Genomic DNA, 13,864 nt, shown 5'->3' with positions numbered 1-13,864 from the left:
TCTTCTCTAGACTAGACCCTACATCTCATTTTTCCCTGTTGTTTATCTGCTAAGGCATTTGCCGCAGCGACAAAGGGTTGAGGCAAAGAAACCATGTCAACTTGTTTGCGCTCAATCATGATCTCTTTGCGAGTAGGAGGTTGGGCGGTTGCAGTTTGCCGTGAATCAATTTCTCATATTTGGCCGTCACACCACTATGCATGGCATGTCGGATGGTCACTTTACTAGTCGTTACGCAGTGCCTGTCTCTGATTTCTGAGACCTGAGATGTGCACAATGCCTGCTGTACTTCCGACATAGGAGATGGGACTGATGGAATTGAAGACTTCTTCAACCAAACCACCAGATTGTCCCATCTTAGTGCATCAAGAGGAATGCAGAAATGACGGGAAGCGGAAGGTTCAAGCTGCTGAGGATGAGATGGTTAAAAGGCGGGGTTGCTGCCAGCCCTTGACAGCTACCCGCCAACTGATAGGTTGACTCACTGCGTTCTGCCTACCTACCCAAACAGGCATCGTCCAGGCACGCACGTCACTTCAACCTTCCAAAGTCTTCTTCTTCTTCTTCCTTTTTTCTTCTTTGAAAGAAGCATATGGTCATTGATACCTAGGTATTTAGCTTGAGAACAAAACTTCATACGAGTGGAACACTAACACAATGGGTCGCACCTTGTGCCCAGATCCCACGTTGGTTCTGTCCGAGGGATTGGATTGTGCTGGCTCCCAAGACAACTCTCCCTTAAGACGGCATTTCCCAAACTGTGGTTACACAAACACGCCGGAAGGGACGGAAGTGTGCGGTACACAAGACGGGAGCGCCTGTTGGTCGATTCTTTTCACGATACGGCTGAAGCGCCAAACGAATCGAGATGCACACCCACCAGGCCACAACTCACGAACCGGTGACAGAGTCTGGGCTCGATTGGGCCGCCTTGAACCGCCTTGGACCCTGAGGTCTAGACCGGGCTATGGGCTTGCGATCCTCACTCCAACAGGGTCCTCCCCCGGAATTCCAGACAACGACAAGCGAAAACCAAAGCTTACGGCGCACTCGATATGTTGGACGTGTCCCGGCCTTGTTCCCACTTAGTAACCCTCGGTGTTCTCCTCTCTTCCATATCCCAGAAACGAAGGCTTTTTAGGCCCCGTGATGGGCTTCGTGATGGCTTCAAATCGAGCGCAACAAAACCTCACTGGTGTTTTATCTTGTCGCCACTCGACCGCTACATTGCTATGGTCGAGGTTACAGTCCGATCTCTCCGCGCTTGTACGCGTCGACGCATCAAACCACTCAGCTGCAAGCAACTTGAAGTGCTCTCCCAGACTTAGTGAGGCGTAGAGACGACCACGAAAGCATGGCGAATGAAGTGCGCTGCCTTGGTCTGTACGCTGCCCCGTCACGCTCCCACCCTCTCCAAGTCTTTATCGTTATGCGCATGTGTACTGAAAGTGCTGTCCTGGTCTTGACACGCCGAATTCATAATGACGAGACGGCTACTTAGTCTTGCAACTATCACCGACATGGGCCAACAACAAAGTACGTGAAAGTTGTTGAACAAGGTAGTCGATTATAACGGCCTGCCACACAGCCCAGTGGATGGAGGATGAATGCTTGTCGATACTTGACGGAATGATGGGACTCGTTGGAAACATAACGGATGCGCTATTACACTACTACCTGAGGAGGTTTATCCTTTTTTAGAAAGTTCTTTCTTCGATCGGATTGGGCAATGAAGACGGTATGTTACCTGTCACAAGTCCCCTTTTCCACCCACTCAATCCTCCCAGCCGGCCCCAGCAAGACTCGTTTACCTCCTGCACGCACCGCAAAGTCACAACTTTCGCAGCTGCCTTACCTCTACACCAACTTCAACCGCACCTGCCTCCATTTCCCGTGTGGTGGAGCCAGCTGCAGTTCGCAGTTCTTCCTTCCTGTCACTTGGGAGATCTGCGACCTGGCCCAGACCTACCTCAGGTTAGTACTTGCCGGTAGGGCCTCCAGTCGCTCGGTTAGGTTGCCTTGCCCTAGTCGTAGGGCCAATCCATGTACATAGAGTGCTTTCCCTCTTCGCTGCGGCTGCGTCTGATTTTAGTTTGCTTTGCTCGCTCCTGCACCTCCGCTCATTCTCCAGCTGCTTGCTTGCCCGCTCCCGTTTTGTTCTTTCCGCTTCAGTCCCACTTCCACTTCCACTTCTCCTATGGGCCTGGCAATCTCAACTCGACTAGTACTTAGCTACTTGCTCTGAACCGGTGACCGAGAAGTAGCGAAAAGTCTCGGCCTTACCTTAGTTCCACTTCATTCTTTCACTTCATTGACTTCTTCCATCGTTTCCTCTTCTTCCCACCACTTCCTCGTCGACTCCCGTCCCATTCGATTTCCAACCTCCAGCATCCGCTATCTTCAACACTGCGCATACACCACCACCACCTCTTGGGATTTACTTGTAGTTTGACCGACAACTACCGCGGCGTACAACCACGGAACAGCTTGCTTCAACCCCCCAAAAAAGCCTCGCGATTCTCAAGACAGCCAACGACACAAGGCCAACTAAGCCTATACATAGTACCTATTCTAATCTCGTACCGACAAAAAAGGACTGATCACTTTCTGCATTGACACTACATACGGAAATTGTTACCATTGGGCTTCGCCGGCTTCGTTTCTCCCTCGTTGAAACATCCAGCCAAAGGATCGGCTACGCCCGACGCTTCCTCTCCGCATTCCAGTTCCCTTGCCCCAGTGGTTACCACCCGCCCGGTTGATCAACCACCTCGGTCACATCCTCGACAGCCACTTTCCGACCGATATTCAAGCCACGGACGCCATGCTCAAGGTTCGACTTCTTCAGTCATAGCATTAGAGGTCCTTGCCGTCCTTTAACCTTTAGCCTTTTTTTTCGTCCTTTCCGAGCTTCTCAGGTCGACAAGTATCCCAACACGCTTCTGCAATCGAACAAGCCCTGCCGATTTACGAGTTCCGCAGACCAACAGGATCTCGTACGACCCAATTACGGGACGACGACATGGGCCCCGGTCTTCGATCCTCCCCAGACGACAATGACAACCCTGTCTTGCAGGACGAGCCCCGGTCCGCCCGCCAAGAGACGCAACTCCCACAGGACCCCGACATGCCATCAGCACTACCGGAGGGGAACTCCGTGTCTCATCCCGAACCTCCGTCGGAAAGTTTAATAGATGACAGGACAACCTTGTCCCAGGGGAACTCGGAGCGCCTCTGGCGAGGCCCGCCTTCCATGACTCCTCAAGTACGCCGAAGCCAGTCGTCGAGCCCTTTGCGCCTCACGATGCCCTTCATAACTCCGGGCCAGCTTGCCTTTTCGGCCATGCAATTTTTACCCGTTCCAATCCTGGTCTTGGATAGCCTCAAAACAGTGGTACTCGCTAATGAGTCCATGGGAAGGCTACTGGGAATGCCGTCAGATGCGACGGGAGAGGGGGATGATCTGTCTTCGACAATGGACCAACTCCGTGGCCAGACTCTGTCGCAAGTTGGTATCGATCTTATCCAGGATGGCATGCCGGTTTGGATTGCATGGGAGCACTTTTTGGACCAGATTGCCCTCGAGATGGGAGTTGGAAACAGCGGGGGAAAAGAAATCTTGAAGTCTGTTCTGCAAACTGATCCCGACGGAGACGCTACGCCACGCCAAGCAGAGCTCCCTCCATCGGCTTCCACTTCTTCACCGCGGTCTAGATCGACATCGGCTCAATCAGGAGATGGCGTGTGTGACGGGGATGCAGGCAACACAACCTGCCGCCCATCACCAAACGCTGTTGTGGATGTGGTCATAGTCAAGAGAGATATCGCCCGGTCAACATATCATACCCGCGCCCGGTCAGAAAGTTCTACATTCCACGCACAGGCCAAGATGATCATTTCGGTCTGGCAGTTGAGCCCGCAGCAAACCTTTTTTACCCTCACTTTCACCAACACCGATTCCAAGTATGTTCCCCCGGTTGGTGCCAAGAAGCTGGCTGGAAGGCGTGACGTTTTGGATGCTGCTGAAAAAAAGTACCCTTATAGCATAAACGACCCTCCCTCTTTGACATCAAGTCGTGATTCGCGTTCTCGCTCTCCGTCCTTTCCCCTAAGTCCTTCTGCGGTCGCCATGTCTTCCAGTCCTTTCCCTCCGCTTGGACCTCCGTCTCACTCTTCCATCACCAGTGCTCCTTCCATGCTCCAAAAGATCACTGTCATGAAAGATGCCCTTCTGGATAAGACACAAACGCCAATCATCGCCATGTGGAAGGACGGGAGTGTGATCCTTCCCAATAAACCTGCCCGGCGCCTCTCTTATCCAGACCCTGTGCAAGGCGCTCCCCACGAAGGTTTCAACCTCTTGTCACAGTGGAGAATGTGGACAGATGATTTCAGCAGACAGCTGGAGACCGACGAATACCCAATATCTCTTATGATCAAAAGTGAAACGCCCTTTGAAAGCTTCAGAGTCGGCATGCTGGGTCCAGACGACGAGCGGCTAATATTCGACGTTGAGGGAGCAGTGATTCGAGATGAGATCACAGGCGAACTTCTGGCGGGTGTGATAACATGCAGGGACATCACGCGAATCGAGCATGAAATCAGTCAGATCAAAGCAGCAGACGAGGAAAGGTTCAGATTGATATGCGAGACCATGCCTCAGCTCGTGTGGACTGCGGGACCAGACGGCGCACATGACTTTTACAATAGCAGGTGGTACAGCTACACAGGTCTGAGCGTAGAAGCTTCGCTAGGCGGAGGCTGGAGAACGGCGTTCCATCCCGATGACTTGGCCGAGGCTGACAAGCGATGGCAAAATTCAACTCGAACCGGCGAGCCATATGTGATAGAGTACCGGTGCCGCAGCAAAGATGGCGAGTGGAGATGGTTCCTTGGCCGTGCGCTGCCTCTGAAGAACAAACAAACAGGGGAAATTGAAAAGTGGTTTGGTAAGTGGCATTCTGTTGTCTCAAAGAGCATCGTGTCTAACCACTATCATAGGAACCTGCACTGATGTGCACGAAACTATGGAAGCAAAGCTCGAAGCCAAGCGGACAAGACAACAGCTACGTAGCGTCATTGCTCACTCACGCATGACCATGTTCGCTGTTGACCCCAATCGAAAGGTTACCTTGCTGGAGGGATCGTTAATATGGGATGCTCTCTCGCCGGAGTGTGGCAGCTCCTCTTGGTTTATCGGGAAGGATGTTTACGAAGTTTTCAACAACATCAACCAACAATTACCGGATGGTCAGACGCCTGCTTTTCTGCAGCCTCTTGAGTCCATACTTGGCGGAAAGTCACCGGTGGAACTGCAGGACCACAAGTTTGGTAAGTACCATCACAGATCTAAGCATTTGAGTGTTTTGAAGAGTCTAACGACAGACTCAGCAGGTAGATGGTACCGCACCGGTTTTCAGCCCATTCTCAGGAGAGATCCTCTTACCGGAAACTCTACAGAGGATTTCATCGAAGGCGTCATGGGCTTTATAATGGACGTAACCGAATTAAAGGATCGCGAAAGGGACATTGAGGCTCAAGCACTGGAGAAGAGACAACTTCTAGCCAATGAAGCAGCCGCAAAGGAAGCAAGCCGGCTCAAGAGCCAGTTTTTGGCCAATGTGAGTTGATCAGCTCACTTCCCACATTGCTTCCGAACTAATCGTTCTAGATGTCTCATGAGATTCGGACACCCATTACCGGTGTGATCGGAATGGCGGAATTATTGCTTGATGTTGAGCTTGATGCTGAGCAACGAGAGCTAACGGAGAATATTTTCCGTTCCGCGAACGCACTTCTGACTGTAATCAACGACATTCTTGACTTCTCAAAGATTGAGTCTGGGCGACTGGATATCGAAGAAGTACAATTTTCATTAGCTGTTGTTATTCAGGAGGTCGGCAAGATGCTTAGCTTCACCGCTGAGCGGAAAAGCTTAGCCTTTAACTACGAGATTTGTTCAGATATTGGGATTGATCTCGTGGTTATGGGAGACCCTGGACGTGTGCGGCAAATCATCACGAACCTGGCCACGAACAGCATCAAGTTCACACATGAGGGTCACGTTAAGCTACATGTCTCTGTCGAACAGGAAACGGACGATACTATTGAGGTCAAGTTCGTGATTCAGGATACGGGCATTGGTATCGAAGAAGAAGTGCTCAAACGGCTCTTCCAGCCTTTCAGTCAGGGAGATCCCTCGACAGCGCGGAAATTTGGGGGTACCGGTCTAGGGTTGACCATTTCCAAGAACTTGCTGGAACTGATGAAAGGGCGCATGGCGCTCGCATCCAAAAAGGACGAAGGAACTACAGCCACGTTCTGGATCCCATTCAAGAAGCCACAAAAAGCACAGTCGATTACCGGCCCGCTATCTGACAGATTACAGAGCGAGACAAGCGTGTCTTGTAACTGCCCGGCTCCGGCTGACCAGGAGTCAGGTGCGCTGAGCGGCGAGCAGAGGTCGGCATGGAGACAATCCTCGACAAGCCTCTCCCCCACCACCTCGCAAGAGGAGCTCTCCATGCCGGACCGCAGCAAGATCTTTATCCTGGTAGTCGAAGATAACGAGATCAACCAACAAATCGCCATCAGGACGATCAGAAAACTAGGCTTCCAAGTCGCGGCCGCCTGGAACGGCAAGGAAGCTCTCGAATACCTGTCTAAAGCCAGCACTGGCAAGACACGGAAACCGGACATCATTCTGATGGACGTACAAATGCCTCTGATTGATGGGTACCTGTGCACCCACCTCCTCCGGCACCACGCCCCGTACAGAAGCTACGTGAGAGATGTGCCGATCGTGGCCATGACCGCCTCGGCAATCCAAGGCGACAAGGAAAAATGCAAGAGGGCGGGCATGGATGATTACCTGTCCAAACCTGTCAAAAGAACAACGCTCGAAAGGATGTTGCTGAGGTGGTGCACTACCAAAAGGGAAGAACTCTCGCCGATTACGTCGCAATGCACAGAGTCTGGTGAGCATTGTCAGAGTGCTGGTATTCCTGCTGTTGGGCTGAATGAAGAGCCGTCTGAATTGGACTTGAATGCGTATGACAACGTTGATGATCATGAAGGGTCGAATCTTGCTACGCCTATGGGTCCTGGCCGAGTTGCAGAGGGGATGTCTCCAGGGGGTGGCGCTGAGATTGAGCAGTCTCCGACGGCGGGATACTTTTCGTCAGGGTCAGGTTCTGGACACGGCGTGCCAGACGCGACAAAACCAACAGGAGACCCTGGTGAGCAGACAGGGCTTGGTCAAGCTGAACAGCTTCTTGATGCCAGTTCGCAGCATTACCCATCACAACCGAGCGTGGCAGATATGACGACAAGTCCGGCCTCGATAGAGCGGAGGGAAGGAGAGGCGTTGACGGAGGAAAATCTGGGCAAGCTGCAGGAAGAACAAAACGAAGAATTGCAAAGCATCTAATAAGTAAAGGGAATGGGGTGGGAATGAAATAAATATCTTTTCACCAGAAAGCGGAATCACTTCCTTTTAGAACATGGACATCAGGCCTGGGGCATAATATGTATGGACAGGGTTTATGTACAGGTTAAGGCATGCTATCAACGGGGTTCTTTGCTAGGACAAATAGCTTTATCGCCTTTGTTGCTTGCGTCCATGTGAGCATTTCCGAAGAAACATGGTAATGGACGGACAGATTCAGCGGAGATAAATGTTTGGGTGCGGATGAAAAGCAAGCGGTGTTGTAGGTATAGATGGATAGGCGCAAGAAGCAAGGTGATAAAATCTACACTGCAATTACCAAATCTAAGGACTGTCATGACGGTGTTCGCTGAAATCATTTTTTCAGGGTAGGTATTCCGGATCAGACCAGCACTATAGATTACCTCATTCAACCAACCATCCAACCAACCATCCATCCATCCCTCCCTCCCCAACCTGAACTATTTTTTTGTGACCAACCATTCTAGCCTCTCCGTCTCCCCTGAGCCGCAGCAGTCCTCCCTCCACCACCACCACCACCATCGGCATTACCAACCTGTCCTTCAGGCGTAGTAACCACACCGGAAGAACCCCCCGCAGCAGGCACAGCCGTCGTAGTAGTAGATGGCACGGACAAGGAAGGATGGCCCCTCGTCAAACGAGCGTACAGCCCCTCTTGCTCGTCCGCTTCCATGGCCATTCTCCTTCTTTGGGCGCGGAGGGCCGAGGCTTGTTGAGCGGCGGCACGTTGGTGGGCTTGTTGGGCCGCGACGCGCTGGGCGGGGGTTGTTGTTGTGGTTGTGGTGGTTGTGGTGGTGGTTGTGCGGGGAACTGGAGTGGGTGGAATCGTCGGAGGGGGAATGTTTTGGGATTGGGAGAGGCGGTGGCGGCGGGTGGTATTTGTGTTTGTGTTTGTGTTTGTGTGGGTGTGGGTGTTTTGGTGAGGGGGTTGCGGTTGTTGCGGTTGTTGTTGTTGTTGGTTATGGTGTGTTGTTTGGTGACTGTGTTGATGGGACTGAGAAGAAGCTTGAGGGTGGGGGGCACGTTGTTGTTGATGAAGTTGATTCACAGCCAGCGGCGGCGGCGGCGGCGGCGTAGCAATCACCTGGTTCCCAGACTGCGCTGCGACGGGGGGAGTATGGAACTGGATCTCATGGCTTTCAACTTGCAGACCGTAGCCGCCGTGCAGGTGGTAACCAGGTGGGAGAAGCATTTCCATTCCTTCCATGTTGTTGTTGTTGTTGTCATCGGCGGAGGAGGAAATAAAGGGAATGTGCGTGTTGATGTCAAGGTCCATTTCCCCTGCGTAACCACCGTATCCTCCTCCTCCTCTTTGGTCGAGTCGTTGGGTTTCTTCTTCTTCTTCTGCTTCTGTTTCGTCTCCTGCTTCTTCTTCTTGGGCGCCGTCGTGTTGTGGTCCTGTGGCAGCCGGGGTTTGCTGTTGTCCTGCACGTGTTGGTCCCGGTGTTGTTGTGGTGCCTCCGCGCAGTCCCCTTCTTCCTCTTCCTCCTCCTGGCATGGCAGATGGGGTTTCCACTGCCGTTGCTGTTGTCGTTGGTCCAGTGGGTGTGACTGCCGCCGTGCGTGAATGATGGCCGCGTGGTTGTCTCCCTCCAGCTGCTGTGGCTGGTGGTGCTCTAGTACCGGTCGTATCACCCCTTCGACCGGCCGTGGTGTTATTGGAGGTTTGTGCTGTGGTCGCCGTCCTCTCTTCCACTTGAACCTGACTTTGCTGTTGTTGTTGTTGTTGTTGCTGTTGCTGCGCAAGTCTCTGCGCCGCCTGTCTCTGCGCCGCCTCCCGCTGCTGCTCCATCATCCTCGCCTGTCTCTGCGCATGGCGCTGCGCATAGTAGCTTTCGTCACCGGCATCTTCTTCTTCTTCACTCTCTGTTTCATCGTTACCAATACCCATATACTGTTCGCTTATCCTTGCACCACCGCCACCACCACCTGTACCAAAGCCTAACCCACCACCACTTGCCCCAACATTCCCAACACCGGGATGTTCCCTTCCAAATATTCTCGCTCCTGCACTGGGTTGTTGTTGTGGTTGTTGTTGCTGCTGAAGTGGTTGCGAGTGACCGTGACCCCGTCTCATGGCATCCTGACGGGCTTGTGTGCGAGCAGCCATCTCGCGGGCTTTTTGGCGCTCAAGAGCTCGGTCTTCATACGACGCTATGTCTTCGGCCGTGATGTTTAGGACTGTTAAGGGGCGACGGAGCATCTTGTCTTTTTTTTTTTTTTCTTTTTCTTTTTTTTTTTTTTTTTTTTTTTTTTTTTTTTGCCTGGATTATCCTGAGTGTTTTTGAGAGAAAAAGTGAAGTAAAAGGGAGGTGGAGTTTAATGGTTGGGTCTCTGGGTGGGTGGGTGGTTGGGTTGCTGTTTGTTATCCTGCAAATCGTGGGATGGTCGGAATAGCTAGGAGGTGTAGATGTCTTGTTGGGTTGTGTAATTGCTAAATTTGTCGATGTCGCTTGGTGAGGATCAGTCGGGTGTCGATAATCAGAGTGAGTGAGCAGTGAATTGTGCGCTGTTGTGCGCCAATGACGGACGCCCTTGCGAACGGTTTGCGACGGCGACTATGTGTGTGATGCGGGGCACAAAATCAATGGCGGCCTAGAGTTGCACCAAGTCCGTCTAAAGTGGTAGGGATCGTATTGATACTCGCTGAATAGGTGGAGGGAAAAATAAAACGCAATGCTCCGTATGAGTTAGTATCCTGTGATTGTTGCGAGTTGGCTCATCGATTGATGTAAGTTGATGGAAGGTCGCCCTCATGGGAAACGCGTGTGGAATATTCCAGGGTTGAAGGCGCGTGGATGTATGTCTTCGCTCGGACGGGTTATTCTACGTAGCTGCAAATCAGGGGTTAGGGTTATGTAAGGAACTGCGCTGAATACGGTACCCCCTTTTTTTGGCTTTCAACACTACCAGTTTCGGCAACACCCTTCGTACGTGTGTACACGACCTTGGAGGATTTATTCAGATGAGTAGGACAACCTGGCGAGTTCCTAGCGGTTTCGTGGTGTCTGGGTATCAAATGGAACTTAAGCAGAGGCTGATGCATTGACGTTGGTAAATTGACTATAAAACACATCAAGAATAAACCGAATAAGATTAACCCGCTATGCAACGCAAAGACGCTTGGCAGGTAATGATATGTACATCGTACGCAGTCTCATCTCAATGTGTACTACGTGTAGTTTTGTTTGCCGGATTGCTCCTCAAATATTATCAATCGCAAACTCGAAAAAAAGACATGCCGACTCAAGCATCAAAACCAAGACTCTAACCAGAGAGGTGATGTGAAGAGTGGTCCGGACACGCTTACACCAAGCCAGACCCAGCAAGTGTCTGGACCTATTTTTCTCTCACATTACCTGCCAGAGCAACAAGGTTTATAGCTTATTGACGGCGAGCACGACAAGAACCACCGCCAGTGCGTCTCTGGCCGCTTCCAGCCGGCCTGGTAGCATTGTTGATGGGCAGGACGTCCGGCACCGCGGGTGTCTCCGTCTCCTGAGGAAGCTGAGTGCCAGGCTTGGCAGCAAAGCCCAACTTGGCGCCCTTGGACCAGTCATCCTTATCGATCACACCACCCTGGAACACAACAAATTGGGCCTTGAAGAAGATGTCTCCGTAAATGGAAAAGGGGAAGCCCTGGGCGCTCTGGAGGCCACCGTAGCACCACTTGGCTGTCGCAAAGTCATCGGTGTCGGCGGGAGCGTACTTGATGAGATCACCAGTGAGGCGAGCCTTGTAGGAGCCAATGTGGATGATGAGGTCCGGGAGGTCGGCGTTGCAGGGGAATACATAACCACCAAAAGCATTGTCGCTGCGGGCCTTGGCGACCTGACCGTAGTAGTCCTCGACGATGGGCTGGGGGAGCATGAGGAGGGTGGTGCCGGTGTCGGCAATGGCGGTGTGGGTCAGGGACTGGAAAACACCGGTCTTGTTGTTGGACTCGGTAAAGTTGGAGGCGGGAAGGGTATAGCCGCTGGCCTCGAACTCCCAGAAACCGCGGGAAGCATTAACGTCGACGAAGCTGATGGGACCGACAAATTCCTCATGGTCGAGGAAGCCAAAGTTGTAGTTGCCAGGCTCAGCCTTATTGAGATTGGCACTGAACAGCGGCATGGCCAGGTCGTCGATCGCATTGCCGAAGAAGGTCTTTTGCTTGCGGGGCTTGACCTGGTTGATGGAGTCAAAGGCGAGGCCGACGAGACCGGAGGAGGCAGCGTCGTTGGTGAAAGAGTCGGACACATGGGTGGCAATCTCAACAGCCTGCTTGTCCACCTCGACGCCGCCAATGCTAACCTTGTCAGTGTAGACATTTCCGGACGAGCTGCTGCCGTCACCGTACGAGATCCTCCAAACATGACCGTCGACGAGCTCGGCGGTGGTACTCTGGGTCATGTTGTAGATCTTCTGGCCATTGCGCTGCTTGGCAGGGGTCTCGGAGCTGAAGACCCAGAGATCGGAAGAGCCGGTGTCGAAGTTCATCATGACCGTCTGCGGCGGGGAGCCGATCTGGACGGGGGCGAGATACTGAACATCGAATTGGACAGGCGTAGCATCAACCTCACCTGTAAGGGAGGTCAGTAAATGGAGCGCAGAGATATGGTCCCACAGCAATGGAATACGTACCCTGAGAACCTTGTGAGAAAGAGCCGTCGTTCAAGGCGTGGAGGTTGCCAGGGATCTTGACGCCCAGGTCGCCAAAGACGCGGACGAGGGCCTCGCGAAGGTGGTCGGGGAATTTCATGTTAAACTTTGTGTAGACCTTGGCGACATCTCTGATGCCCTTGCCCTTCACCTTGTGTTGGTATTTGTGGTTGAAAATCTGGGAAATCTTGAAACTGTGACCGCCATGTTTGCGGACCTGAAGGTCCTCGGCGCGAACCTGGATGACATGAGGGTCACCTGCAACCAGCCCAGCAGTTGAGAGAACAGAAGCCGCAACGGCGACGATGGGGAACTTCATCGTGACAAGAAAGACAGGATAGGTGACGAAGGTGCTAAACCGTTAAAACGAGTGTGGGCCGAGAAGGGCGACCGCGGACGTTTGCGGCGGTTCTCGGGCTTTGTTGGTTAAAGGAGCGTAAGGTTCGACGACTGGTCGAAAGTGAAAAGAGAGTGAGGGAGGACGAGTCAGGCCGGTGTTTTCGTCAAGAGGAGACTGGCCGGTAGAAGAAAAGGAAGAAGGTGGAAGAAGAAGAAGAAGAAGAAGCAGGTGATAAGCAGCCGTCGTTGAAACATCGGGGCGGTGCGGACGTAGTATCTTGGTCGAAAGGAAAAAGGAGGACTACCTAGGTAGGCAAACCCTTGTGTCGGCCCATGTTCATCTGGTCGTCCTCCGTTGCTCGCCTCGGTCCTCCCAGGGGCAAGCAATCTTCTGGTGACGATCCCCAGCCGATTGCGAGCTTGGCATCAACCGAGCAGTTCACCAGCTCTGGTGAGTGTTTTGAAACCATGTCAACCAACTGGCCGGCCTGAGGGCCTTTTTTGTTTGCTCGGCTCCTCGCCTCCACTTTTGATGAGTATCGACTCGGTACCCTCAGAAACAAACAACCCTATCAGTGCCTGTATCTGAGGCCGAATCTGACGGCATCCAGAGAGCAAAGTGACAGGTGGGCCTACCCATGGGCAGTGTGTTTCGGAAGCTAACATGTGGTTGACCATCGCAATTTTGATTCAGTGGAGAGGTATCATTGGAGGTAACGATCGGTATTGGGAGCTCCATAGCCAGAGTAGCGCTCGCTTGACGTACCCCTTGACAACATGATATGTATGTGGTGTACCCTACACTATGCAGGGGGAGGAAAGGCCATCGAAAGGGAAAGGAACAAAAACCAAGGGATCAATGCCCCTGAAACAATGGAGCATGGCACACTACATGGTACATGGCACTAAAAATGTACTTTGTTTGTACGTGGTGTACGCAGTACGTACCACCGGCCACCACCCACCAACCAGGACGGGAGTGGCGTTGCCGACTTGCGGGGACAGCTTCACGCCGACCTGCCAAACGAGCCAACCGCATCGCCCACCGATGACAGCCTACCGCAGCGGCGGCCGTTGATCAGCAAATCGGGGTCCGGTGGTGCTGGGGTGCCACTATTCCCATCTTGGGAAGCAGATTGAAGCTCCGAAAACCTGAAACGGCGCTTCCGAGAGCTTAACGCAGACAAGCTCGGCGTCGTCGTCCTTCATTCGCTGCCGCACATGGTCTCCCCAAAGTCGTCCCCCTTTGGCGCCGCCCGAAATGATGTTTTTTTTTTGTTCTCATTTTTCTTTCAATTCAAGATCGGCTTTCAGATGGTCAGATTGAGATTTGTTTCGATGATCTTTGGGTCTTGTTGGGTTGAGGCCGCCGACTTGAAGAAGCACACGTTTGCTCTGCTTTCCTCTTCGGTT

The 13,864-nt window shown here is 52.5% G+C and overlaps 3 protein-coding genes across 4 annotated transcripts; 1 reads left to right on the top strand and 2 right to left on the bottom strand.

Annotated features, from left to right (window-relative positions):
- Positions 1 to 1,958: 1,958 nt before the first annotated feature.
- On the top strand, positions 1,959 to 7,770 carry NCU02057. 2 transcript variants are annotated; one of them, XM_011394626.1, is made up of 5 exons: positions 1,959 to 3,963; positions 4,045 to 4,949; positions 5,002 to 5,331; positions 5,392 to 5,621; positions 5,672 to 7,770. In XM_011394626.1, the coding sequence occupies exons 1-5, from the start codon at positions 3,023 to 3,025 to the stop codon at positions 7,427 to 7,429; spliced, it is 4,164 nt and encodes a 1,387-aa protein (XP_011392928.1). In that variant the 5' UTR covers positions 1,959 to 3,022; the 3' UTR covers positions 7,430 to 7,770. The 2 variants fall into 2 exon arrangements, with proteins under 2 accessions (XP_011392928.1, XP_011392929.1); XM_011394627.1 differs by having other exon boundaries at positions 1,959 to 4,949.
- NCU02058 (hypothetical protein) lies at positions 7,638 to 9,723 on the bottom strand. The gene has a single exon (XM_958921.2). The coding sequence runs from the start codon at positions 9,669 to 9,671 to the stop codon at positions 7,932 to 7,934; it is 1,740 nt and encodes a 579-aa protein (XP_964014.1). The 5' UTR covers positions 9,672 to 9,723; the 3' UTR covers positions 7,638 to 7,931.
- A 762-nt stretch (positions 9,724 to 10,485) lies between these two features.
- Positions 10,486 to 13,150, bottom strand: NCU02059 (endothiapepsin). The gene is made up of 2 exons (XM_958922.3): positions 12,095 to 13,150; positions 10,486 to 12,033 (listed from the first exon to the last, which is right to left on the bottom strand). Exons 1-2 carry the CDS (start codon positions 12,429 to 12,431, stop codon positions 10,853 to 10,855), a joined length of 1,518 nt encoding a protein of 505 aa, XP_964015.1. The 5' UTR covers positions 12,432 to 13,150; the 3' UTR covers positions 10,486 to 10,852.
- Positions 13,151 to 13,864: the final 714 nt, after the last annotated feature.

Source organism: Neurospora crassa, linkage group I (genome assembly GCF_000182925.2).
Source record: "Neurospora crassa OR74A linkage group I, whole genome shotgun sequence".
Taxonomy (NCBI): domain Eukaryota; kingdom Fungi; phylum Ascomycota; class Sordariomycetes; order Sordariales; family Sordariaceae; genus Neurospora; species Neurospora crassa.
The sequence above is the reverse complement of the archived record's forward strand: the minus strand, read 5'-3'. Positions and strand labels throughout refer to the sequence as shown.

Excerpts from the sequence above, each read along its gene's own strand:
- NCU02057 (XM_011394627.1), top strand. The coding sequence starts at position 3,023 with ATGGGCCCCGGTCTTCGATCCTCCCCAGACGACAATGACAACCCTGTC. Across the intron at positions 4,950-5,001 it reads GGAAATTGAAAAGTGGTTTG|GAACCTGCACTGATGTGCAC; the intron begins GTAAGTGGCATT and ends CCACTATCATAG. Across the intron at positions 5,332-5,391 it reads ACTGCAGGACCACAAGTTTG|CAGGTAGATGGTACCGCACC; the intron begins GTAAGTACCATC and ends CGACAGACTCAG.
- NCU02058 (XM_958921.2), bottom strand. The coding sequence starts at position 9,671 with ATGCTCCGTCGCCCCTTAACAGTCCTAAACATCACGGCCGAAGACATA.
- NCU02059 (XM_958922.3), bottom strand. The coding sequence starts at position 12,431 with ATGAAGTTCCCCATCGTCGCCGTTGCGGCTTCTGTTCTCTCAACTGCT. Across the intron at positions 12,034-12,094 it reads TTTCTCACAAGGTTCTCAGG|GTGAGGTTGATGCTACGCCT; the intron begins GTACGTATTCCA and ends CCTCCCTTACAG.